The sequence below is a fragment of the Centropristis striata genome, chromosome 16 (assembly GCF_030273125.1).
Source record: "Centropristis striata isolate RG_2023a ecotype Rhode Island chromosome 16, C.striata_1.0, whole genome shotgun sequence".
NCBI classification, from domain to species: Eukaryota; Metazoa; Chordata; class Actinopteri; order Perciformes; family Serranidae; genus Centropristis; species Centropristis striata.
In genome coordinates, this window is record NC_081532.1 from 33,992,886 (window position 1) to 34,020,844 (window position 27,959).

Sequence of the window (27,959 nt, forward strand, 5' to 3'; positions counted from 1 at the left end):
TAATAATAACTGAAAAATGAGGAGATACTCCTAAAATGCAAATAAAATTAGTGCAACAATTAGCCTAATAAACTCAGAAAGTCATAAGAAAACCTTGAACTCAACTTCTTATATACTGCATGCAGGAAATTAAAGGGGGAAAATGCCTTAGCTAAAATGTGTTAAACTAATAAATACATATAATAAAATAAAATAAAATAAAATATAAAAAAAAAATATAAAAAAAAAAAATAAAATTAAAATAAAAAATAAATAAAATAAAATTAAATAAAAATAAAATAAAATAAAATAAAATAAAATAAAATAAAATAAAATAAAATAAAATAAAATATAATTTAATATAATATATGGTGCAAAGAATTCTCTTATATGTGTGGTGGTAAAAAATTAACATCCTGTAACAGATTTGAAGATTTTTTGACGACTCACCGTAGAAAAATATTATTGATCTGTTTTCGTATAAAAGCCCTCAGACCCAGGAATTTGCCGTAGATTCTATGCAAGACTGTCTTCAGGTAGTCTCTCTCCCGAGGATCCTCGCTGTCAAACAACTCCAAGAGCTGGACGGAGAGAAAGAAGCAACACGGAGAGATGAAAGAGCATCAGAGAGAAAGATGATGAAGAAAACGTTGATGCAAAGAGGCACGCAGAGAAGACAGCGGGGAGGAAAAACATATCAAAGGAGGAGGACGAGAGATAAAGAAGATATCTGAAGTCTGACTCACCTGTAGGACAAACTTCTGGTCTATGTACTTTTTGGCAATGCTGGGCTGGAATTCCTGACTCTCCAAGAACCGGATGAAGAACTCGTATACCAACTGCAGAGAAGAACAGACGGGGGGAGAGACAGCAGGAGGAGGACAGAGAGACAGCGTTGTTGATGTTAAAACAAGAAAAGTGATAAAGTTTCACAGTGACTTTGATCAGCTGCTGTGCAGGAAGACTGGCCCCAGTTTGTGTGTTTTTTTCAAATTCACTCACTCTAACTACCGTAATTTTTGGACTATAAGCCACGCTTTTTTCCCCATTTTTCGATTCTGCTGCTTATATAACGGTGCGGCTAATCTATGGATTTTTACAGCTAACGGCCACTAGGTTACCTCCTAAATCTATGGATTTTACAGGTGACAGTCCACCAACTTTAACTCTATGGGCTCTATGAGCGGTCGGCGAGGAGCGGCGGGCTCCAGCAGGAAAAGCTGGAGGCAGGTGAAGGTACCAGATCGGCTCGGGGTCCTTCATATACTTTTAAGCTATTTTTCACTTGTCTGTGTGTATTTGTGTCGAAAGCTACTTAGTTTGTCGGAGTCGCCGTGCCGTAATCAGCAGCAGGCGAAGGACCCCGAGCCAATCTGGCAGGGCGCCGGAAAAGAGTGAAACTGGTAGCACGCAAAAGTAAAAGTGAAACCGAGAGTGGTACGAGAGACAGAACGAGAGACAGAACGAGAGCGAGATAGTTTGTGCAAAGGAAGTTTTCATGCACAAACCATCATTATGGAAAACAAATGTAGAAATGCATATGATGCAGCTTTTAAGTTAAAGACAGTCAATCTGGCTGTAAAAGAAGCTTCCTCAAGCAGCCATCTCTTTGCAATCCCCTCTGTGCACGAACCCTTACATATGGTAATTAAACATTAAAACACCTGTGGCTTATAGTCCAGTGCGGCTTATATATGTACACATCATTCAATTTAGCTGCTGCGGCTTATACTCCGGTGAGCCTTATAGTGCGGAAAATACGGTAACTTTGGACACAAACTAGAGTCAAACTTCCTGCTGTGCAACAACGAACTGATAAAAAAAATGCATGGAAATGTTCCTCTTAGACACTTGAACCCTTAAACTAACCCTGTAAACACTGGGGCTGGACTGGGTTACAGGGAAAGGTCAAAGGTCACAAAAGGGACAGAATAATAAGGGTTATATCGAGGTTAAAAAATGTCTGGATCGGCCAGGATGGGGGGAAATAAAGTGAAATAAATAAAGGGATTTTTGATTGGAGGGGAAAAAGTTCTTGAGATAAATTTGGAAAAAATTGGGCAAATGAGACAAAACAAAAAAGTTAAAAAAAGGTTTTACCAGGAAGCTTCTCCTTGAGATTTGCATCTCATTTCTAAAGGAGTCCTGGGCAGCAGCACACAGAGAAGGAGGAGGGGAGGTGAGAGACCACAGAGCCTCGCTCTACACCTGGACACACAACTGGACCCCAAACACGAGGAGCCAAATACTGTACAACCAGCAGGTCGGACTTTAGTTCCACATTTTTGAGCAGTAAAACTATCCCACTCTGTCTTAGCATAAAGACTAGGGGTGCACCGATCGATCGGCCGGCCGATTCCTTTACGTCAATCCGATCTTATCTAGCGATCTCATCTACCTCGATAATAACCCCCCACCGGCGAAGCAGTGCTCCCAACTTTGTTGCTAAATTTAGCAACTTTTCAGACCCCCTTAGCAACTATTTTTCAAGAAAGCGACTGGAGACAAATCCAGCGACTCCTTCTTACTCTTCTTAACGTTAGCAGCAGTTAGCTACAGTTAGCTCTGTAGCAGTACAGTGTGTATGTGCTGCTGCTGCGCAGGTGTTCACTTAGCATTCTCTGTTTACAACAAGCACGTGGAAAACCCTCTCCGTTTGTTTCTTCTTCTACAGTTTGGCATCCTGCGCGCCACACTGTATCATCAAATGTAACGCTGCCCCCGTGTGGAAGGCACCAGTAATACAACTTTTTTTTCTTCCAGATATGATGAACTGGTATTCGATTTTTTATGATTTAATGACTATTCGAATATTCGAAAATCGATGCCCTCCCTAGTTGTCTGTATGTTGAACAGAACAAAAAACACTTTATTTATGGTTGCAGTTCTCTTTTCCTTTATTTGTTAAAGAAAAATACTGCTGTGTTATTGTTTTTCAAAATAATAAGATTCAAACATTGAAGGTGTATGCTGTGAGTTATAAAAAAATCGTTATCGGCCAAAATCGGAATCGGCAGGTCAGGCTTTTTAAAAATCGGTGATCGGCCAGAAAATTGCAATCGGTGCACCCCTAATAAAGACTGGTAGCAAGCCTGGCTCTGTCTGTCAAAAACAGGCCTGTAAACAGCTGCTACTCACTGGTTAACACGCTGCGTCGTGTTTGTTATATTGGTACACACAGACATGTTTTTAAGATTCACATTAATATTTATTTATGACCTTTTCAAAGTTTTTATTTCTTGTCAAATATGTGGAATTACGATAGGTGATGCTATGGTTTTTATTGTTTATATTTTATTTGTATTTACTTTTTAAAAACTTTTTTCCATTCTCAATTCTGTTGTTTTACAATGTTGTATTTTTTTTCCTTGATGTATATTTTCATATATTATGATTATTAAGGAATACAAGCAAACATCCTCCTGTTCAGATACTTCTGTGAATAATATTTCACAATAAATATGTTTGACACAACAACAAATGAACTTTTCAAGCATTTTCGTATGTGTATGTTAGACATTCTTGACCAAAAGAAAAAAAAAAGGTGTTTATTGAATCATGAGTAACCATGACTGGATGATATGAAAACAGGAACCAACCTGAGGTGGAACAATTTCGATGTAAATGAAGATTAAAACCAAAACCACAAACAGCCGTGGTAGAAGCTGCCTGCACAGAGATTAAAACCTGTTCTATCTCTAGTGGAAATGCTTCACATAACTCAGACTAACTGTTCTACATTTTTACATTTCAGTTTGTGTACCAAGGTTATAATAGTTTTGGATTTTTCATTAGTTTTAGTTTTAATTTCGTTGTGAATTTTTGTTTTCAAATTCAGTTAGTTTTAATTCGTTTTTAGAGTGAGTTTTCTAGTTTTGGTTTAGTTTTTATTTTTTTAAAATGCTTAGTTTTAGTTTAATTTTTATTAGTTTTAGTTTTTTTGTAATGGGCTATATGTTGGGTGCCAGATTCAAATAGATCATAATAAATGTTTCCTTTATTTCCTTTGGTTTATCATCTCAGCTCCAATGAGGTTATTAACTCTTACAGTTCTGGGTGTTTTGAATTTTGGTTCTAGTTCCCAGTCTCAGTAAACATATTTATCATGTGTTGCATGTTCAAATAGAAACACTGAATTATGAATGAAAAAAGTTGACAAAAACGAAAACTAAGGACATTTTCACTTTAATTTTAGTTAGTTTTAGTTAGTTTTGTAACCACACAATACAGTTTCAGTTAGTTATCGTTTTTTAAAAAACTCTAGTTTTTATTTTTATTTCAGTTAACGAAAATGTTTTTTCAATTCGAGTTTTCGTTATTTCGTTAACTATAATAACCTTGTTGTGTACCCATTAAAATAAACAAAGAGACAATGTGTTAATGAGTGAAAATACACAGAATGTGTCTTTGAGTCTGTGTTTACCTGTAAGTGCGGCCAGGAGGCCTCGAGCGTGGGCTCGTCTTCCTCGGGGTCAAACTCGTTACTGTCGCTGGGCGGAAGGGTCCGGAATATGTTGTGAGACACCTGCAACAAAAACACAAAGAGTTTAATGTCAATATGTGTACAAATTTAAAAAAAGTCAAATCTACTTCCCTGAAATGTATACTTTCCCCTCTACAAAAAGTTGTATTTATTAGCAGTTATCAAATAACTATAAAGACTCAAGTTGATTGTCTTGTTTATTCATTATTTGAACTTAAAGGAGTTTTTAAGTTGTTATAAAACGGTTTAAAAATTCAAATATAAGCCAACGTGAGAATACTGAATATTTCTATGAAGTTATTCTAAACCGGGCTAAATCTTCAGATCAAAAACAGACACAACAAATCAAAAACCAAAGCCGTTTCAGCTGTTTGCCATCAATTCTGGAACAGTTTTTGCACTAACAATATTTTTTCCCTGCTCCATTGATACCTTCTTTAATTTCTTATTTAAACTTTAAATTTTATCATTTTGGGTCAGCTATTCGAAACACCAACCTTGTCTCTGGGAGATTTGGTGGATAAATTTACCATTTTGTGACAATTTTATAGACTAAAATATTTAGAGAAAATAATCTGTAGATAAATCAATACAATAATTGTCTTGTTTATTCATTATTTGAACTAAAAGGAGTTTTTAAGTTGTTATAAAACAGTTTAAAAATTCAAATATAAGCCAACGTGAGAATACTGAATATTTCTTTGAAGTTATTCTAAATGCCTGTCACAGTCAGCAGACGTATTTCCATTCCAGTGAATAAACAAAGCTGCATAAACGTACTTTGGTCAGCAGTGTAATGTGTTGCTGTATGCTAAATAGGAGAAGAAGAGAAAACGACAACAAAAAGGGGTTGCTCATCGGAGAGAAAATGGAGTTGATGCAATTGGGCAACTTCTATTTGTTCTTTCATGTCAGAGGAAACATCTCATCAGTCATGTGAGGTAAATTTTCGCTTCTTATTTGGAAAAGGGTTAGCATTTAGTGCATTAACCATTTTCGGAAACGATAAAAACCACCTCAAGCGAGCATAAAAAACTGTATGCACATTTTTGGAATTTTTATTGAATTTTGGTGTTTCCATTAAGCTTTTCTCATGCAAATCTCCATAATTCAGCCATGGAAACACGACTACTGACACCATGTTGCTTGAGGTCCACGTCAAAGTGAGGACCAGAGAACCAGGACCAGAACTGAGTAGATCAGACCTGCTGCAGTTAAATGAGAGATTTTCTAAAGGGAGTCTGGTGCTCTTAGAAACCATCACCTTTGTCCACACAGACCTAAAAACTCAACACAAAATGAAAGTTTGTTGGAGCAGCTTTAAGTAAATTAAACAGAACAAGGACACAGTCTGTCAAAGGCGCTAAGTAACGTTCTTGCATATTCAAAATGAATTAAAGTACAGGCTATGGCAAATTCAGTGGAGTTAAAATATGGAATGGGATGTGTGAAGAAATAAAACAATCTTCAAACATGAAACACTTCAAAATCAAATATAAAAAGCATGTCTTCACACGATATAGAGATGAAAACGGGTGTGTAAAATGACAGAAGTGGTTATTGTTGACGTTTTATTTTTTAAATGTGTTACTATTTTTTTATTTTTTGTGTGTTACTGTTGTTTGTTTGTTCATTGTTGTCTCATTATGACTACATGGGTGTATGTGTACTTATGTGTTTGTAAGTTAATAACAAGTTATGTGTGTTAATAATGGTAATAATGAGTTTATAAACTACATTACTATGTGTTATACATACATATATATATAAATATTATTGTTATATAACTGAATATAGTAAATTAACATAGGGAGAAGGGATTTAATAAGCTTTGGCTTCTTCCCACTCCTTTTGAACACAAATAAGTGTTGAGTCTTGTTGTTGTTTCATTTGTGTTGTTGTCTTGTATTTATTGTTGTTCGTTTGTTTTTAAATGTTCATCTTTTATTTTGTGTTCAAATAAATTGTCAATCAAAATCAAATCAAATGCTTCAGGTCAAGAAAACAAATACATACAAATACAAATCTTACATTTCAGCTGATGTGCCCAATCAGTACAGTGCATGTGCAACTTTTAATAGAGGTGAGAAGAAGAATAAAGGCTCTCTCTGTAGCCACTTTAGCAATCAGGCAATCACATTGTTTATCTTTGTGAATCTGCACTCGGAGCCCTGAAGTCCTGAAGTATGACTTTTTTTATCTTGATGATGCACAATAATAACTTTGTGTACATGATGCATATTAGCGTTTCAGGACGTAGCAGCAACAGAAAACATAACTTCTTTCATGCTTCTGTATCTATGGAAGTGTGTTTATCTACTACAAGCAGACAATAAAGCCTCTGTACACACATTAACCTGATCTAACTCCACTTCTTTCTGTCATTTTTTCCTCCTTTGTCACAGAGCCTGAATGATTTAGATTTGCATGGACGTATGTTTGCTTTAATGAGCATGTTTGCATTTTCTCACATCTTTTGTTGGCTTTGTACACTTTCATGATGTCACTAAAAACCTGCTTTGTGTCCCTGCAGGACATCAGACCTGACCAGGACAGTTTTCTTACTACAATCAAAGAAAACAGAAAAAAAAAATCATGGATTAATATCTACTTTTTAGGGAATTGTTTTCATTACAATCCCTATATATGTATTATATACTCTGTTCATGAAAGAGGCAGATGTAAACATTAGTCAACTCTGTTATCACTATGGGTTTATGCTGAGTTCAGTTTGTTTACATTTTGCAGCAAGCTTAAATAAAGCTGTGAAAATCTACAATAGTGACTCAAGAATATTGTCATGTTGACGCATTTACAACAAAGCTGAAACACTAAATGTTAAGACAACTACAGCTCTACTGAAGGGGCATTAATTTGAAGCTGCTGTGTTCCTTTTTCTTCTGCAGGAGGGTTTCTTCTGGGACACTCTCATGTGAGTGTAGCCCAGTGTGTGTGTGTGTGTGTGTGTGTGTGTGTGTGTGTGTGTGTGCACATCAGGGTCACAAGACAGCGAGCATGGAAAATAGGTCAGGACCCGAGTACACGTTTCAGTGTGGTGATTTCACAGATCTGAAGAGAGTATGACTTTTATATACAGGCAATAAACAGACACACACAGTAAAAATCATCCTTTGAATGTCATATTGTTATCAAATCTTTTTTAATTATATGACATCTTTAGGCAGCTTTATTTAGAATATTTTCAGCCCTGTTTAAAGCTACATTTGATAACTTTTACATCAGTAAGTTTTTGTCATATTTGTTCAAACTGTCACTATATCCTGAGACAGATAATCTGCAAAAAATCATGTATTTTGCAAGAATGAAAACGAACAATCAGAGCCGAATAGTCTCGAACGTAGCTGTCAATCATGTTAATTAATGCTCACGTTAATACATTAAGGAATTGTCACAGTAAGCATATGTTGTTGTCCTCGTTTTGGGTTGACTGCCTGGGTTTTTTTTTTTTTTTTTTTTTTATTTTATTTTATTTTATTATTGTTATTATTATTATTATTTTTATTTTATTTTATTTTATTTATTTATTTATTTTTATTTTATTTTTTTTCCCTGTCTGTTTTTGGTGTCTGTCTCGGCTGTTTGTAACTGTTTGTATTATATGTTGAAAAATTAAAAATTAAATAAATACTTTAATAAAAAATAAAAAAATGAATTAATGCTCACGAACTGCGGTCCAACCGTCAAACGAGGCATTGAGATCAAATATGAATCAAGATTTTGTAATTGCATTGCCTATTTTGTGCCTCAAATGTTTATCTGTAAAATAAGAAAGTTTGTGACCCAACTGCCATTGGTCAAACACTGTTTGCAGAGGAGTCTCCTGCCAACTTCATCTTTAATTTTACAAAGGAGGATCTGAAGCCATTATATCCTTCCATCATCTCTTCAAAGCCACCAGACTCCATTTATAACAGTGATTTTTTGCTGTTGCTGGTCTTCTGCTGCCTTGATTGGTCAGCTTGTTTGTGGTATGATGTGACCAGAGCATATAATCCCATTTTTAACCCTTTGATGCACAACATGGATCCAAAATGACCCTCATTCATTCCCTTCATGTCATTTAATGCTTGCTGTGTGTTTCTGTGCTCTATCTTTTGATATCAACTTATTTTATGATTGAATATTCCAAGTATTCTTTAAATATCTTGTTTTTGATAACAACAGATCATTATTTACATTTTTACTCTCATACTTTATGAAGAAAAAAACGGTTCTGTATTATTACATAGCTAACTACTTGGCTAAGTAGCTTGCTAAGCTAACTACTTAGCCAAGAAGTTAGCTTAGTAGTTAGCTTAACAAGCTACTTGGCAAACTACCTAGCAAAGAAGTTAGCTAAGTAGTTAGCTTAGCAAACTACTTAGCTAAAAAATGGATATGTGCCATCTTTGACCCATGTTGTGCATTAGAACAGTATTGACACAAAAAGGGATTTTATTAAAATATGAATAAAGGAAAACGTAAAATTAGGATGTATGATGATCAAAAACAAACTAATTGAGGAAAACCTGGAATACTGAATGATAATGAAAATAATTAATTGCAAAGATATAGAACATAAAACCTCTGTCACTGGGTCACTTTAGACCCATGTTGTGCATCAAAGGGTTAAACTGAATTAAGGAATTATTTTGATGTTTGCATGGCTCTTTCTTGCTGAAATAAAACCTTACTGAGACACCTTTGGCTCCATGTATAAAGACTTCTAATGTGTGCGAGTACTTTGTGTATGTATCATTAGTCCTTCCTCACCATTTTGACGACCTCGGGGTAGGCCTGCTCTGTCAGGTAGCCCCGGCTGACGGTCACGTAGTCCACCAGCTCGTTGAGCGTGGAGCGCTTGTACTCCTTCATCTTGAGGTCCGACAGCGTGTCCATGAAGTCAAAGACAGTACAGCACTGCTGCAGCTTCTTCAGGAACAGCTCCGGCTGCTCCGGCGCTGGCACGTCTGGACACAGAAAGAGAGAGGAAGAAAGAAAGGAGAGAACAGTTAAATTGGTGCAGAAATAAATGTTTCTGACTGCTGCAGAGGTCAGAGAGCAGAAACACCAAACACGAAATCAGGCTTAAAGTAAAGAACAGAGACATGTGACACGACTATATACATTTTTTACTTTCTGTCTCTCTTTATTCATATATTTACTCCTTTTTGTTGTTAAGCACCGGGCTAAATCTTCAGATCAAAAACAGACACAACAAATGAAAAACCAAAGCCGTTTCAGCTGTTTGCACTAACAATATTTTTTTCCCTGCTCCATTGATACCTTCTTTAATTTCTTATTTAAACTTTTATCATTTTGGGTCAGCTATTCGAAACACCAACCTTGGCTCTGGGAGATTTGGTGGATAAATTTACCATTTTGTGACAATTTTATAGACTAAAAGATTTAGAGAAAATAATCTGTAGATAAATCAATACAAAAAAATAAGACAGCATCAATAAAAAAACATCTAAATTAAGGGTTCATTTTCAACTTGATTGTATTAATCAAATTCGTGAAAAAAATCTCCAGTTAATATAAAATTATTATAAAAAACATTCATCCATCCATCCATTGTAAACTCCTAGAAATATAATAAAATATTTAATGCAATTCTCCAAAAATAAAGACTTTTTGCACAGTCCAATATCGAGTTAAAGAAACTTATTTCCCAGTTTAGAAGACAATAATTAATTAGTGTTGAAGATGTTTTGAGAGGACAATCATGCATTTGCATTAGCTGCCACAAAAATGAAATGTTATTTTTAATTAATGCAATTTTATTGTTCACTTTGGTCAGGTCTGGTTGTTTGTAAGAAATTAACTTGTTTTGATTTGATTTGTTTCACACATCCAGCAGCAGCAAGGTGCAACTGTTGGCAAGAAAATAGATATAAAATATATATAGTATAATATATATTTATATAGATATAAAAAAGATCCTGCACACTACGACTTTCAAAACTGCGAGTTAAGCAAAGGGCATTTATGTATGGATCTCAACTAAAATGTTTGCCAGTGAAAACAGAGGAAGCTACAAACGCTCGCCTCTGGTGAAAAAAAGGCAGCTTCCTGCTCCACATTAGCTCTTTACTTATTCATCTTTTCTGCAAAAACCTCTCCGTACAGGGAGGATGAGCACGGCAGCCTCATTATCCAGCAGCCAAGTGTTTCAGAGGTTGAGCTGTCACAAAGCGTATGGATGTACAGGCGGAACAAGTCGGCAGGTGTCTTCATTGTGATCCCACAGTGAGAGACACGGCGGAGGGTCACACAGAGTTCACACCAGCAGGGAGACGCACAACGCTCTTCCCCGATCGCCAGACCTGATGTTGGCGTCCCAGCAGGACTGGGCCATTATTATGTAAGAGATAAGCTGCTCCGAAGGCAGCACACCAGTAGCTGTGTGTGTGTGTGTGTGTGTGTGTGTGTGTGTGTGTGTGTGTGTGTCTCAAGTGTGCTCCCAAATTACACTTCAAAGTGCTCGTTTGTCATTTTGAATTCTGCTGCACTTCATGTTGAGTCACAAACTGCATATCAATGACTGAGAAACTTTGAGTGCAACACTGAAATTACTTTTTCGCCTCTTCATAACAAGCAGAGCAATTAGTGGAGCCATTAGTTTACAGACATTATCCGAAGCTCAAGGATTCAGTTTTCTAACACTTTTTAGACCAAATGATTGATTGATTAATGCAGCAAAAAGCTGGTAGATCAATGGATAATGCCAATATATGTTAGCTGAAGATTTTTGCATGATTGCAGATTTCCTCTGAGCTGCAGATATCAATACAGTTACATTGTGTTTGTTATAAGACCATTTTCAGGATGTAATTTTGAGAAAATTTGCCTTTTTTATTTAGTTTTTTAACAAATGACACACAGTTCACTTTCATAGTTCAATCAGATCAATAAAAGGAAATGGACAGACATTTTCTGAAGTGTAGCAGGAAAGTGTAGTATCAAATATTGTGCAAAAAGTGTTTTGAGGCATTGAAACATCTGAAGAAATTACTAATTCCAATATAGAGAAATGACATTAAAGCAATTTTACACTTTAAGACCAAATAAATTGAAAAATGGAGAAAATAGTTGGTAGATCAATAGGAAATGGAAAATCCCCTGAGCTTTTACTGTGTCTGCAGATATTGACCATGTTAAATTTTGTTGGTTATAAGACATTTTCAGGACTTAATTGAGAGAAATTTGGCTTTTTTTTTTTTAAAGAAAAATAATGCAATCTAACCTGCACAGGAATTACAAAAGTAATCCATCAACTCAATTAAGTTCATCAAAGAGACATATTTTCTGCAGCGCAGCAGGGAAGCATACAAATAAATACATTAACAACCTGGTTTAGAGGCTTTGAAACATCTGAAGAAATCACTAATTCCGATAAGAGAAAGACTGTCAGACCCAATAAACTGAAATAGAAGACACTATATTTACATGCAAGGCTTTACCTGCGTGTCTTCACCTTTCTGCCCTTGGCCTGAAAGTTTAGCGAGAAGGCCTGAAGCCAGAAAGAGAAGCTAATGCTCATTAGCACTGTTCTCATTCATTAACTCGTAGCAGGTTACAATTTGAGTTGTCAGACAAATATTATTTGTGCCCTGTGTGTCTCGTTATCAAGGTTTCTCAACTTCAAAATGAACCTTTGTGAAGTCAAGACATGCAGAAAGAAATGTGTAAAATCAAGAATTCATAAAAGGTTCATTTTGGATCAACATCACGTCAGAGAAAGAGGTGAGACTTGCTGATGCATTCGGGATTTTTTCATTAAACTTTAAAAGATTTTGCAGGCCAGTTTAGTGCCTTGAATCGGCCTTTTTAACCCTTTGATGCACAACATGGGTCTAAAGTGACCCGACTGAGTTTTTTAATTTTCTATATCTTCGCAATAAATTAATTTCATCAGTCAGTATTCCAGGTTTTCCTCAATCAATTTGTTTTTCATCATCATACATCCTAATTTTTTGTTTTTCATTTCTTACTTTTTGAATAAAAACCCTTTTTGTATCACTATGCTTCTAAAGCACAACATGGGTCAAAAATTTAATTATGGGGGTATTGTGTGTATAATTTTAAGGAAAAATGAATTTAATCCATTTTGGAATAAGGCTGAAACATAAAAAAAATGTGGAAAAAGTGAAGCTCTGTTAATACCTTCAAGATACACTGTGTGTGTGACAAAATGATACATAAACACGTTAAATATATGAAATATATGAGTGTAGAAAGTAACTATTTGAAACAAATTACTATTATTATAGTATTAAGTAATTTAATTTTAATACAGATTTGGATAAATGAGTCATTTTTGACCCATGTTATACTTTAGAAGTGTTGTCCATATGTTGTGCATCAAAGGGTTAATATATTAAATTGAGTGGTCAGAGGAAGAGGATTCCAAGAGTTTATCTATTCCTTCTGACCAGCTGAATTCAAACACAAAGTGCAGCTTCCTGTCCTGGAAAACAACTCTCTGCAGGAGCCAATATTATGTTTAAGACAGTTTTGTTTTTTACTGTAGATTACAGCTTGTTTATATTGGGTTTGGTTTTTGTTATGACATTATTGCCTTTTATTGTGTAGCTGAAATTTACCACAGCACCTGAAGTAGGCGCTGCACATGCGCATTGTTGTTCTGAAGGTTTTGGTAAGAAGGTAAAAGCGTGGATTAGCAGAGTGCTAATAGGTATAGAGAAAAAAGGTTTTTTGACCGTCATTCCAGATGTTACGGTGTTTTTTAGATGTTTCAGTTATTTCCTGATGTTTGTGGACCATTGTGGAAAACCAAGAGAAGCTTGGATTGACTTGTATTAATGGAATACCTGGATTCTGCAAAGTTCAATAAACCAAGGAAACTATACGACCTGACTCCGGTGGTTTGTGAGTAATTAAGGAACAGTAACATACGAGTCGAGCCAGCTGTACCTGCATTCTGCTAATAAATTGAGTGGCTTTAGAATTAAGATTTATGCTTGCCACTACACAAGAGTTTAGCTATTCCTTCTGACCAGCTGAATTCAAACACAAAGTGCAGCTTCCTGTCCTGGGAAACAACTCTCTGCAGATCTCATCGAGCACATTTAAATTGATTATTCTGAACATGTTTTGATCCAAATGCCTCTAGTTACTCACGACCTGCTGGCCTCCTGCTTCAGCTCGGCTCATTGAGGCCGAGTCCAACCAGGCCAGTCACAAACAAACCCAAACCCCTGATTGACTGGCAGGAGTCCTGCTGCAGGCTCTTTAATCCCAGATCCTCCTCACACTGGGGGAGATGGAAGAGCTCAATGCTGGTCACACAATGCCCAGTTATGTACCACAGCACATGCCTTTAACTCAGCTATCTTTAAGGCAGATTTTTCATTTCAGCCTGAGTTTTCATATCATATTCTAACAGGATGAAAGGTAATCTACAATCTGCAGCGGGGAGTACCTTACTGCTAACCTGCCAACAAGATCAAACAACTTCCTCTTTGCCCTGCATGTGATATGATCACTCAGTGCTCCAAATACCTAAAAAAAGAGTGCTGACCAGAATATTAAGGTGGCTGCAAAGTCTACATGTCCTTGAGCAAAAATATTCACAGTCTTTCTACCTCCATCTTTTTTAAGTTGCCCTGGATAAGAGCAGAAGAAAAACCAAAAACAAGTATTAAAGCTGCTGTGATCATTCTTTTATTTTAACGATGAATCAAAATCTGATGTTTGCTTTTAGATAGGGTTGAACAGTCACAGTTAAGTGATGGAATTTTCTGGTTCTGTTTTCTGATTTAGCTGTTTAATCATTTACATTTACCCACTGAGTCTTTAGATCCATGTTACTCAAAAATCTCCTTTTGTAAATATTTTGATATCAGTTAACGTCCCAGATTATAAAAGTTGCCTTTTTAGCTACCTAAATACACTTGAATACAGTAAAGACAAGATATCTAATGCTCTCCTGATAAACATTGATTTTGTAAATCTGAATTTGATACATCCTATTTTACGTTTTACCTCACAGCACAACTTTTTTAGAATTGGGATGTATTTAGTCAGAAATAAAGTGATATTTGTTTTCCTCTATATAGTTCAGGCCTACCGTACTGTAATGCAATGAATGAATGCTTTCATATTATCATCCACATACTAACGTAAATAGTACGAGCCGTTTGTTGTACAGAGAGTGAGACTGAAGTATTTATATCAGGTACTATGTCCACACTGTCAGCTGGAAAACAAAATGCAGCAAAAAAGAAGAAAGCAAATCAGCTCAAGATTATTTAAACTACCTTGTTGTTTTTTCAGACCACATTATACTGCAAAGGTATGTAAACAGGAGTAAATGCATTCTTTCCTGTAGTGTGGACATAAAAAGGTGTGTGTGTGTGTGTGTGTGTGTACATTTATCAGAAATGACATGCAGGGTGGCATGCTCTACGGGCCGGGCTAAAGACTGGGGTGGATAAAAAGAATAATCAAGAGTGAGAGCAGAAAAATAAAGAAGATATACATTGAACGATATAAAAAATATTCATAAATCTACATGTAATCTGATGTAGGCCTGGTGTGAAGGTGGGCTGTGAAATGTTTTGGGCTCATATTTATTCAGGAAATCTTGACAAAGAACGTGACTGAAAAGCAGGTTAAGCACACTGACGAATTTGGGAGCGCATGATGATTAAAAAAATACTTTGAGGCAAGTTTTTCCTCAAATAAACCCACTTGGGAACATTTTATCTGCCAGTGGTGGCCCTCTGTCAGTGTGGGTCTGTTTGAAGCTAATAAAAAGCCTTAAGATGGCTCAAATGAATGTTAAGATCTTTGGAAAACATCTAGATAAGATCATTTGGAGAGTAAATGCAGTTTCTTGTCAAGACAAACCACAGCAGATCATGGACGTCTTAAGTGTAACATTGTCTTATAATGTCGTTAAAAAAAATCATACAAAAAAGGTTTTGTGCACACTTAACCCTTCTAATGCACAACATGAGTCAAAAATGACTCATTCATCCAAATTTGATTTAAAATTAAATGGCCTAATACTATAATAATAGTAATTTGTTTCAAATAGTTACTTTCCACACTCATATATTTCATATATTTAACATGTTTATATATAATTTTGTCACACATACAGTGCATCTGGTAGGTTTTCACAGCACTTCACATTTTCCACATTTTTTTTATGTTTCAGCCTTATTCCAAAAAAATTGATTAAATTCATTTTTCCTTAAAATTATACACACAATACCCCATAATGCAATTTTTGACCCATGTTGTGCATTGGAAGAGTAGTGATACAAAAAGGGTTTTTATTCAGAAAGTAAGAAATGAAAACAAAATATTAGGATGTATGATGATGAAAAACAAATTGATTTAGGAAAACCTGGAATACTGAATGATGAAATTAATTTATTGTAAAGTTATAGAAAATTAAAAACTCAGCCGGGTCACTTTAGACCCATGTTGTGCATCAAAGGGTTAAGTGCAATTATACAAATCTGCAGAACCGTACCCAGATTATTAATATTTGCAATAATGCATCTATATGGTCCTTTTCATTTCAGTGCAGTGTGTATGTGGAGGCTTGTTTTGTGTTGTCGTCAACAGCGAGTGCGTGCAGGGCCTTGTGAGTGAATACAGTAGTGTACACAGTACGCTGTAGTTCATTACTGTAATTACTGGCTGCAGGATTCAGGGTCGGCTTGTGTTACGGAGCCCGGGGCCTCGGGATCCTGCAGCTCTGCCGCTATAGGAGCATGTGAACGGCCTTAAAGGAAGCTATTAATAGACAGATAATCACACAGGACACTGTAATCCCTCTACAGAGACACAGAGAGAGCACAGTGAATGGGCTCGGAGGAGGGCGAGAGAGTACCAGTGTGAATGTGGAGGAGAGAGAGAGTGTGCATGAAAGTGTGTGTGGCTCTATATAAGAGAACGTGTGTGTGTGTGTGTGTGTGTGTGTGTGTGTGTGTGTGTGTGTGTGCGTGTCTGCAGCCTAGAATAACCCAGAAACAACCCTTAATACACATCACCAAGGAAGAACCCTGGAGTGGAAGTGTTAACACACACACACACACACACACACACACATGATCATTGATACATTTTCACATTTTCAGGTATGACACAGGTCCCCCGGACGGGAATCGAACCGTGGATGTTGCAGTTTTGAGGCATGCACACCAACCACAATTGGATGGAACATCACACAAATACCCACAACCAAAAGTGATATCTACAGAATTTCATGTTTTGTCTGACCAGCAGCCCAGATATTCTGCAGTAAATCCTCAAAATCTAAAACTCAAAGGGGATATATTTTAAAAAACAGACTTTTTCCAGTGTTTGTTCACAGACATTTGGGCCTCTGGGGTGCCGACCAATGCACAAACTGTGAAATAAGACAATACAGTCAGTTTTTTTAAGGGATGTATCTCCACCCAGGGATCCACAACTACAATTGCAAAAGGTACACCATATTTTCTCTCACACCAATCAGAGCAGACTGCACTCTTTTGTGAGGGGGGGCTTGGAGAGAAAGGCACTCAAAAAGAGTGTTTTATAACTCATTGGGAAGTTAAACATTCAAAGAGAAGCATTTTATATACATTTCTGTCCAGGTTTGGAACATGGTCATACGCTCAGCTCTGCAGCATAATGTCAAACCTCAAAATATCATAAAACCTGACCTGGTGTTACTGCCACTTGTTCATGCTTATACCAAGAACCAGGCATAAAAGCATAATGGGAATACATTTACCCAAAATGCTGACAGCAACCAGCTTCTTCCAAATCACAAAAATGCTGCACATCACTGCAAAGGACTGAAAAATGATTCCAAAGCCTCCAAAATAATCAGACACAACCATGAGAGAAACAAACAAGTTATTCAGTCTATTCAAAACTAAACTGCAATATATTAAAAACATGATAAACTAGAATAACCCCCATTAAAATTAAGCCTGCTTACTTGCCAAGCTACATAAACCAGAAACGGTGGTTTGGAGTTCAGGCATGTTTAATTCATGAAAAATTCAGATGATCTCTGTAAATGAAAGCACTGACCAGACAAATTTGTCATAAGACTGAAACTAAAGCTCTTTCATGTTTAAAAGTGCCCATATCATTCAGGGCATTTACTTTTACCGTCCATCTTTATCCCCAAATCCATTTAGCTGGTACAAATGTGATCTTTTTTAATCCAGCACACAGCACTGTGGGCAGCGGACGGAATCAGGGCTGAAATAAGTGTTTGGCAGCGGCTGATCTGCTCTGTGCATCCGCCAGCCGTCATGTTCAGGATTATTTATGGTTATATCAAAGCAGCAACAGCTACAAGAAGTCAGTGTGGCCAGTGAAGTGGAGGGTTCACCATTAAGTGTGTCAGGTGGAGAAGAAGAGTCATCCGTTACAATTTAAACTACATGAAAGAAATGTTTATGTTGGTTAATGTTAAAGATTCTTTGGCTGCAGTTGATTTGGATGTCAAAGATTAGTTTAAAGAGCTTCTTTATTAAAAAAAAACGCATCCAGGAGAAATTTATTCTGTTGTTCCTGCAAAAGTAAAACAGTCGGTTTGTGGGGAATAACTAGACTTCATTCAGACAGCATAAAATCTTTGTTTTTTAGCTGTGAAAAGGTTTTGCACCAGTGGAAGAAACAAACAGGGACTAAAGAATGGTTGCAAAAATATATGCCTATTAATATTCAGACTAAATAATGATGTGATTCAAAGGGGGAATTCTGTTTGTATTTTTAATGCAATGCTATTTCCTGATCTTTTCTGATAATCAAAGTACCGGTAGTTCAGACGCGCAAGACATTTCCACTGTTCATTTCTGCACAAATTAAATTATCTGTAGCTGAATTCATACGTTTGATATGTTCTTTTCCTTCTCTCATTGTGATTCACAACCTGTGGACACAACTGAGCAATGACTTTAAACCACAATGACTATATCCAAAGGATGATTTGTAGATTTCAGTAAAAGATCAAATTGGATTCAGATATCAGACAGGACAGTCACTCAGGATATTCCGGTTCCAACAGGATGCAAAACAAAAACATCAATTTGGTTATTTTATGCGATTTTGCATATGTTTGATGTGTCAGCAAGATAGCAATCAACCAGTCTCAGTTCTGAGTATATCACATGACTTAACTTGTTCCTTCACAGGCAAACTATATATATATAAAAAAATTGCAGTTTTGTTTAGCCAATTTATTCATCTGTCTCAGACGAACAGCACCAGGAGCTCCCACAGTCATAGAGACAGCATACTTTTGCATCTCACTCAACTAATCCAGACTGTTTTGTTTACTTTAATTTTGTTTCTGCCAAAAAAGGTTGTCAAGGCATTATGGCTAGTCTGAGTTCAGTAGAAGAGAGGCCCTTGAATTCAAAAGATGTACGTGTTTTTAAGTACGGGAAAGGCTGTTTAGATTCTCGACATTTTGTTAAACAAAAGCTGAGAGAGGTTGCGGGACATAGAAAACTTGCCACTCAAACACAACTCTCAGATGAAACTGTGGCAGATGTGGGGGGTTTATGGGGCAAACACATATTATACCGAACCAGGTCTCACAGAAATCCGTGAAATAGCCACGGATTTCGCTTAACTCAAAATCCGTGGAATAGCCACGGAATCGCTCAAATTTCCGTGAAACTGACAGGGATTTCGCTACAATGCAAGTTAAAGACAGTCATATCCCGTGGCTATTCCATGGATATTTGTTCCTATTGGTTTGTTCCAAGTCACGTGACTTTCAAGGTCCCGGCAGTCAGAACAAAAAACATGGCGGACAGTTCTCTCATTTTTAGTGAAAAAATGTATATTTTGACTTTGTTTCTGCATAAAAATGGATTTTGATCACATTTCTAGCAAGAAATATATGTTTTATTTTCTAAATATTCACTCAGTGAATGTACATAATCACTTTGTATGTTGGAATAGCCACGGGATATGACTGTCATTAACTTGCATTGTAGCGAAATCCGTGTCAGTTTCACGGAAATTTGAGCGATTCCGTGGCTATTCCACGGATTTTGAGTTAAGCGAAATCCGTGGCTATTTCACGGATTTCTGTGAGACCAGGTTTATTATACCACATAACATATTGCCAATGCCTTCAACAGGCTAAAACTGCACCTGCTAGTCTGCTGCTGATAAAAAGTGTCCTTTACTATATAAAAGCTTGTAGTGGTGCAGATTTTGATGCAGGATGATTGTTGACACCAGTTCTGAGAATGATAAAAGCGAAGCGGTCTCATATCAACGCGACTATTCTAAGATGCTTTACGAGTGCAGCCAGTGGAAACACTGATGCCCTGCTCTGGCTTCAGCCTCACCCTGGTTTTCTCCTGGTTTTCTCCTTCCTTCCTGCCTGTTCTGTTCTGTTTCTCAGCTTTGGAAGAGACTCTCATCTGGGCTCCCTTGGCAGAGGAAGAGAGAAGTCGCTGCTGCTTAATTAATGGTGGAAAAAAGCTTAACGACTCACAGCACGAGGGAGAGAGAGCAGTCGGCTGGCTCACCGCAGGAACTCCTTTAAGTTAGGCTAATTACATAACAGCATCAACCTATTGAACACAGGGTCAGGATTTAGCAGCTTGCACAAATACGCATCTCTTTTAAAGAAAGATTTTAATTTAACTGATTATTTTCGTAGCCAGCCATGATTTGGCAGTGTTTACAGACTTCAAGGAGCTCACATGGTCGCTCCAGTCATTAAAAGTGAGAGCAGAACTACTCCAAAAATGCACTAATGCAACTACTGCAACACTGAAAATAACACAGACATAATGATTTTTTAAATGTCACTTTGTACAGATTAGAAAGTAATTTTATGGATGAAATAAACTGACAAAACGTGTGCATGGACTCAAGTTGATGCTGTATAGTAAGATATTGCAGGTAGGTTTGATAAATAAGTTTGGAAGAGATTAGAAGTGAACAGATGCAACAAATGAGGACAATATCTCAGTCTTTTGGAGTTCTCTAAAAAGGAAGCCTTAGTCAAGAGACTGCAAAGGTATCTGACAAAATGATTTTAAATCTCACAGACAATGACTCCGCTTGTCACGGGGCCATACGTCCCATTCTTCATCACTTCTCATGGCTCATATATTGTGGTGCATTCAGCCAAACGCTGGTAAAATCTTGACAAATGGTGCAGTTTGTGCAGGTAGCCAGCCACGACTGGATGCTCTCCAAAATATATAAATCTGCTGCTTGTGTGGCATTAAAGCTCAAAATGCAAAAGATTTGGGGGAGGTGAAAAGTAGGTCAAATAGGTCTTGGAAAAGTTGCATTAGAAATATTTCAATCTGACCATTTACAGTAAAATTACATTAATTTGACAGATTTTTATGCCATTATTTGATTTTCTGATATTTTTCAACTCATTTTGCCCAATTGCCCACTAATGCACATTTTTTTACACCTAATTGCAGAGGACATCAAATCACAAAATGTTGTGTGCTGCTGGCTTATTTTATTCAAATTAATTGATTATATTTTAGTACCTTCAGCATTCGATTAGAATTGATTTGTTCAGTATTTAATTTATATTTTACTTGGAAAGTCATTCCAACAGCCTTAAAATTTACAATTTATAAATATTTTGACACTTTAGGTAATGATTCCTGTGAAATTTGTTGGCTGTAGCCACTGACACACACAGTGATGGGTAAAAAAGTGACTTTACAGGGAGATCTTTGATATCCTCCCTCATGAAAGATTACAAGCTGTTGTAAAGGGTAAGGACGAATTGTTTTTAATTGTTTGGACACCCTTTCTTGATTATATACCTGCAGATCTGAAAAATCTGCTGTTGATGGGTAGACGGTTTTCTGACTGGCGATCATGAGTGCCTATTGCGGACTGGAGACAAACTAGAACTGTATTTATTTATTTTTTGCCTAACTTTGTATAGCATGTGCTGTCTGTCGGGATGGGGTGGGGGGGTTCTGTTTCTGTGTTTTGTATTGTTAATGTGTTAAAAAACAATAAAGTGTGTTTAAAAAAAAAAGAAAAGTGACTTTCTTATTTATTATTGGAAAGTACTTGACTGCTGTGCCTCTCTATTCTTAGGTTATAGCGCTCTACACACAGCGCTGCAGAGATTCGAGTCGAGGAAGGTGTAAGATGACCAGGCGACGCACTCTTTAAGAACGGTCCACACACACTCAGGGTAAAGGGGAAAGCCCCCTTGTCTATAAAAGCAGTGTGTGTGTGTGGTGTGTGTGTGTGTGTGTGACCAGGCGAAGGGAGGGCTTGAGTTACGGCAGGAGAGAGTCCAACTGATGGACTCAGCAGGTGACTCAACCCCTCTGCCTGAAGGTCGAAGTGTAGGATATTATGTATGTACACACACTGGCAGCGTTCAGCCCCATAAAGGTTTAAACCATGGGTCTCAAACTCGCGGCCCGCGGGCCAATTGCGGCCCTCGTCACGATATTTTGTGGCCCCCACCTTGATATGAAAGTTTAATGTGAGTTTTATATGAATGACACTTTACTGTGTTGTGTGTGGAAGGTCCCTTTTATTACTTTTTTGGGGTAATTTTGTCATTTTTAAATAATTTTGTCTTTTTTTTAATAATTTTGTGTCTTTTTTGGTAATTGTGTGTCTTTTTTAAGTAATTTAGTTTTTTTCTGTCACTTTGTGTATTTTTTTTGGTCATTTTGTGTCTTTTTAACGTAATGTAGTGTTTTTTCAGTCATTTTGTCTTTTTCTGTAATTTTGTGTCTTTTTTTGGTCATTTTGATACTGCCTCCAGCGGCCCCCAGGTAATTTGAGTTTGAGACCCCTGGTTTAAACAGTGGAGGTTCAGGTGGACTGAGCTCAGTAAAACAAACAATCAGGAAGACGTGCAGGGCTATCGAAGGAATGTGGAGACGCTGTGGGTGTGACCTTTGCTCCGCTCGCTGCTGGTGGCTTCTAATTAACCTTATTTACTCAGAGAAAGTTGCTGCAACCGGCTTCAGCTGCAGAACAGCCAACCGTGTGCTGTTGTTTGTCACTGGAGTAGTAATGGATTGAGGACGCCTCATCAGTGGAGGAAATGTCACTTTCTCAACTCTAAACGCAGAAGTGTTGGTAGAATAAACTTTATATTCTGTATGTTTGAGTCTCTATAAATAGGAGTCGCTAATAAATACACTACCGGTCAAAAGTTTTAGAACACCCCAATTTTTCCATTTTTTATTGAAATTCAAGCAGTTCAAGTCAAATGAACAGCTTGAAAGGGTACAAAGGTAAGTGGTGAACTGCCAGAGGTAAATAAAAAAAGGTAAGCTTAACCAAAACTGAAAAATAATGTACATTTCAGAATTATACAAGTAGGCCTTTTTCAGGGAACAAGAAATGGGTTAACAACTTAACTCTATGGAGTCTTGGGCTATTTTGTCCATTTTTGAATTATTTTCATGTCTTTGTAAGTCATTTTGTGTCTTTTGGTGTCTTTTTTTTGTCATTTTGTGTCTTTTTTTTGGTAATTTTGTGTCTTTTTTTAGTCCTTTAGTTCAACATAAAAAGTGATTTTGAATCTTTTTTTTATTTTCAAAACACTCATGCTCAATAAAGAATTTTAAATGTGCATTCATTTCTGAGTAGACTGAGACATTAAACTGCATCATTTTCAATTAAATTCTGGAAAAGTTGGTGTGTTCTAAAACTTTTGACCAGTAGTGTATATAAAAGTAAAGCATTGATTTAAAAGATTAAGATATTCCTTCCAGGAAACTACCGATTATGCCTGTAAGGAACAGAAGTTCAAATGAACCTGGAACCCAAATACCTTCATATCCGACTCATTTATTGATTTAGTTACGCATTTAGTTAGTTATTAAGTTATCTATTTATTGATTTCTTTATTTGTATATTTTTCAAGTTATTTATTGGTTTATTAAGTAATTTAGTTGCAAATTATCTTATTCAGTTGGTTAGTTTGTGGGGTTTTTTTGTCAGGAACAAAGCAAAAAATAAATAAACAGGTTAAAATAACATGCTATGGATAAAGTGTTTCATAAGCGTTTCAAGCCATGGCTAACATGAATCATCTGACCCTGGTGAGCTTTTCTGCTTCAAAAAGGTCATATAAACATATCATTACCAAGAATCCATTAGTTAAATTAGAATAATAAATAGTGACATTTTTCTACATGTGACATTAGCACTTATACAAGCAACATGCTAAGCATTTTGGTTACCTTGCAAACCTCTATAATTAAGTTTTTAATGAATGTATATGAACATTTTATCTATTGTTGTTTTCCTTTATCATGTCTTTATTTATTTAGACAAATGTCCAAACTAAAACCCGGCTTTTAGATTACACGTTCTCTGCACACAACCACAGACAAAAACAAGTAGTGGTAACAGATCTCAGCTGACGAGATTTAATTTACTTTAGTAATTATTAATGCAGAAAGTCGATCAAACCTCAACACTAGTTTATCTGATTCCCTATCTTCATAGGTTTTTTTTTTTACCTCTTGGGGATTTTTTTGCAGCCTGAGAATGTGTACATTTCAGCCAACAACAAACTAAAAATCACACATATGAAGCATCTGCATGAACAGAAAGTGTGCGTCATGTTTCCTGTCGGGGAGAACGCTTTCCCAGCAGTCACTGCTGTCGCTACTGGGGCCTGTAAGCCACTGGGGTTAAACATTACATAAAGGATTACAGTGAGAAGAGATGACAAACGCTGACTGTCATAACATCTGTTGTGTTTAGTCTTCAAAAAAAACCAGGAAGACAGACGTGACCCAGCAACATGGCCGTCATCAGCTGTTGATGCAAATCTCCACAGGAAGCTGACACACGACCAACTGGTCGGCGATCATGACTCTGTGTTGACATTCACATGCATGTACACATGTGCACACATATGGTTGCTGCAGCACAGCTGTGTTTGGTGCCAGACACACAGCGTAATCCAAGAGTCCTGCTGCAAGTGTAGAGGTATAATATGCTGTTTTGTTGAACAAATGAAGGCTTTTTATGGGAAATATTTTGAGTTTATAGATGGATGGTCTCAAGACCCATTTTTATTCCTTGGCTTTTTAACACTGCGTGAGTTTTGTGGTCCTCTGTGTCTTTTATTTATTAGGGCCCGAGCAGGCAACGACCTGCGAGGTCCCTATTGTATTTCGAATGATTATTTTTTTATTTATTTTACTACTTTTAACTACGTCTTTTATTTTATTTTACTATGTTTATCTGTTTGATTGTATTGTTTTATTTATGGCATCATTTTAGATTTATACACTTGTTTTTTATTGCTGATTGGTATATGGAATTGTTTGTTTTATTGTTGATTTTATGTACAGCACTTTGGAGACGTTTGTGTTGTTTAAATGTGCTATACAAATAAAAGGGATTGGATTGTTTGGATTGGATTTACATTTGGATCTATCTGGTGTTTAAAGATAGAAATGTTCAATTTCCATGCCATTTCATCATTAAAAACAAAGAGGAAACAAACAATAAACAAAGATGAACCATGACAGATGTGGAAGGAGCTAACATTAGCCACCATTAGCAACTGGTCAGACCAAACTAAGTCAAGCTAGCCGTATTGGTAGTGTATTTTTATTTATTTTTGCTTTCAACTTTTGATTTGTAACTTCTTCTTTAATATGTTTGTGAAAGACTTCGGTGCACACAGTTGGTTGGGCTGTTTGGATGTCGTCACCCAAGAAAATATGCAATCAACATTATTTCGGATCATTATCGTGATAATATCTGCATACAAATATATGAAAATGCTAGAACAACACCCAAAAAGCTGAGGGACAAAACTTGTTAAAGATGTTTACTGGCAACCAGCTGCAACCATTAGATTATCATTGGTGCAAGGAATTTTGCGCTCAACAAAAATATTAAACAAATTTAAAGTAAGAGAGAATTTAATCAAACTAATTTGAGGTTTCATGTATTCAGAATCTTCTACGATACCCCAACTCTCCCTCAATTAGTTTAAACTATAATAACCTCATAGGACCAGCCAATAAGAAGAGCCTCATCCCCAACAACGATATCATTGTCCATCATGTTTCTTCTTGGACAATAAGGTAAACATCGCCCAACCCTACGCCCAATAAATCCACTGACATATGCAGGTTAAATGCTGTAACAGAGTTTGATGTCATGTCCAGGTTGAAAAACTTAACTGCAGTAGATAGCAGACCAGTCAAATACAAATATTGTAAAACCACTGCAGAGAATGTTCCTGCAACTCAACACTGACAGCTGAGCGCTCACGTTAAGCCGAGAATGATCGCACTGGAAAAAGCAAAGCAGTATTTGTGTTATGGAAAAACTGCAACATGTATGTTCAGATACAGAATCCCCGTGTCCCTATCTCCATGTTCTCAGGTCTCATGTAAGTGTCCCTGCAAGGCGCCAGGCTGCTGTCAATCATTAACACGTGCAGTCGTCCTGGGTAAACTTTGCTCCCGGTTACAGGGCAGATGGCAGATCTACGGAGGCCAGAGTCACTTTCACTTCAGTGTTAAGGTGAGCAGGTGTCACAGGTACTAAGTGTCTGAATTATATCTCACTGAGCAGAGCTGCACAATTAACTGAGTGCAACATGGACTAGTGCAGGGGTGTCAAAACTCTGGCCCGCGGGCCAAATTTGGCCCGCAGTGTAATTTTATTTGGCCCGCGAGGCAATACCAAATAATTATCTTATTATTGTACTATAAAAGCTGACCCGCCGGTATTATACGGCGCATTTACCGCTAATACTAGATTTATTATTGTTATTTTATTCATAAATGTATTAACCTGTTGAAAAACTTTATTTTGATATTTAAATCAGAAGGATGCAAATAGAAAAGAGGCATACGATTTTTATTTAATTTTTATTTAATAAATTAATGACATTGATGTGTTTTTTATTTGAAATTTGATTTTGCACGTCTGCACTATTTAGTTATATATTGTATGTTTATAAGCGTTGCTGGTTCCATATTTAATGTTAAAGCAAAACATGTTTGGGATATATTAAAAGGTTTATTTGTTCAATGTTGGCCCGCGATTTTATTCAAGTTTTAAATTTTGGCCCATTGTGTATTTGAGTTTGACACCCCTGGACTAGTGTAATATGCAAATCACAGGTAGGTGCAATGTTTGTTAAGGCAAAATATGTCAAAATGCCTGATACGTGAAGTAAGGAAATTAAATTTCCCTCCAATATCCTGAATCATGTAACAATCACGTATCAATCAAAATTTCCAAATTGTGCAGCTCTATCACTGAGCCACAAAACAAGACTCCTGCAAGCTCATAATGAGGTCAAACACTGCAGGAAGCATCATCAGAGCATCACATCCACAGTTCTCTTTCTGTGCAAAAATGTACTCAAAAGTTTATAAAGCGTATTCTGTGAGGATCTCTTAATGATAGAGTATGAAGTATAAAGACGAGGAATGATTACACTTGTGAACCCAGCCTTTAACCTGCCCTGGAGTGCTTTTAATATCAGTAACTCTTAACCCAAAAACATCTTCAATAAATGCCCTCACACACCAACAACAGCACTCTTTGGCTTTTTGTTGCTGGAGTCTGGTATTAACACTCAGCAAGGTTAGGGGTTAGATTCCATCTGCAGCTGAATGAGTAAACAGAATTTAAAAAAACACCACCAACATTTCCAGTGTGGAGGTTTCTATTCCTACCTGAGCTGTAAATGCTAATGATGCTGGTTGCATTGGTGGATAAATGCCTCCATGAGAAGATGCATCATTTTAATATCATTGAGAATTATATGCTTGTCTGATTCAGGAAACAAAATGTACATTTACAGCACTATGGAGTGAATCACAGCTGAAATGGCACTTTGTCAGCAAATAGCATTGAATCACTGGTGTTGAAGTTACTATATTAGTGGATTATTAACTGAAAGAAAATGTATATGCAACAAGTCTGTTATCCTATAAATCATTTTTGGTTGTTTTTCACCCCTCCATAAAATGCCAAAAAAAGCTTCCAAAATTTGAATTATTTTCTGGTTTTGTTTTACATCTTTTGCTTTAGGACTTTTGGGCAGGCAAAGCATGCAATTTTAATTTGAAATTTAGGCATTTTTCACAATTTTCTGACACGACATGGACAAATAATAGGTTAAAGGGAAAATTATGAGCAGGAATTATTAGGGGAAAAAAGGATCTTCCAGTTACTTATTTTGTATGAATAATGGTTTCAATTGAGTTGAGAAAATCTGCAAAACTGAAACTTACTGGCATTTTAGTTTAATAAATTGCCTAATATGTTGCATTAACTGAAAGAAAATGTATATGCAACAACTCTGTTATCCTATAAATCATTTTTGGTTGTTTTTCACCTCCCATAAAATGCCAATTTTAATTTGAAATTCAGGCATTTTTCACTATTTTCTGACACGACATGGACGTAAGAAATAATAGGTTAAAGGGAAAATTATGAGCAGAAATTATTAGGGGAAAAAAGGATCTTTCAGTTA

General features: G+C 36.5%; 1 protein-coding gene across 5 annotated transcripts in view; it reads right to left on the bottom strand.

The window, feature by feature from the left end:
• The window catches only part of ppp2r5eb (protein phosphatase 2, regulatory subunit B', epsilon isoform b), a 73,075-nt gene that overhangs the window by 16,083 nt on the left and 29,033 nt on the right, over positions 1-27,959 (bottom strand). For all 5 annotated transcript variants that reach the window (XM_059352758.1, XM_059352759.1, XM_059352757.1 and 2 more), the window contains exons 3-6: positions 9,236-9,432; positions 4,403-4,504; positions 726-818; positions 430-560 (exon numbers count right to left, since the gene is read on the bottom strand). In XM_059352758.1, coding sequence (XP_059208741.1) covers positions 430-560; positions 726-818; positions 4,403-4,504; positions 9,236-9,432 — 523 coding nt within the window. The remainder of the gene's footprint in view (positions 1-429; positions 561-725; positions 819-4,402; positions 4,505-9,235; positions 9,433-27,959) is intronic.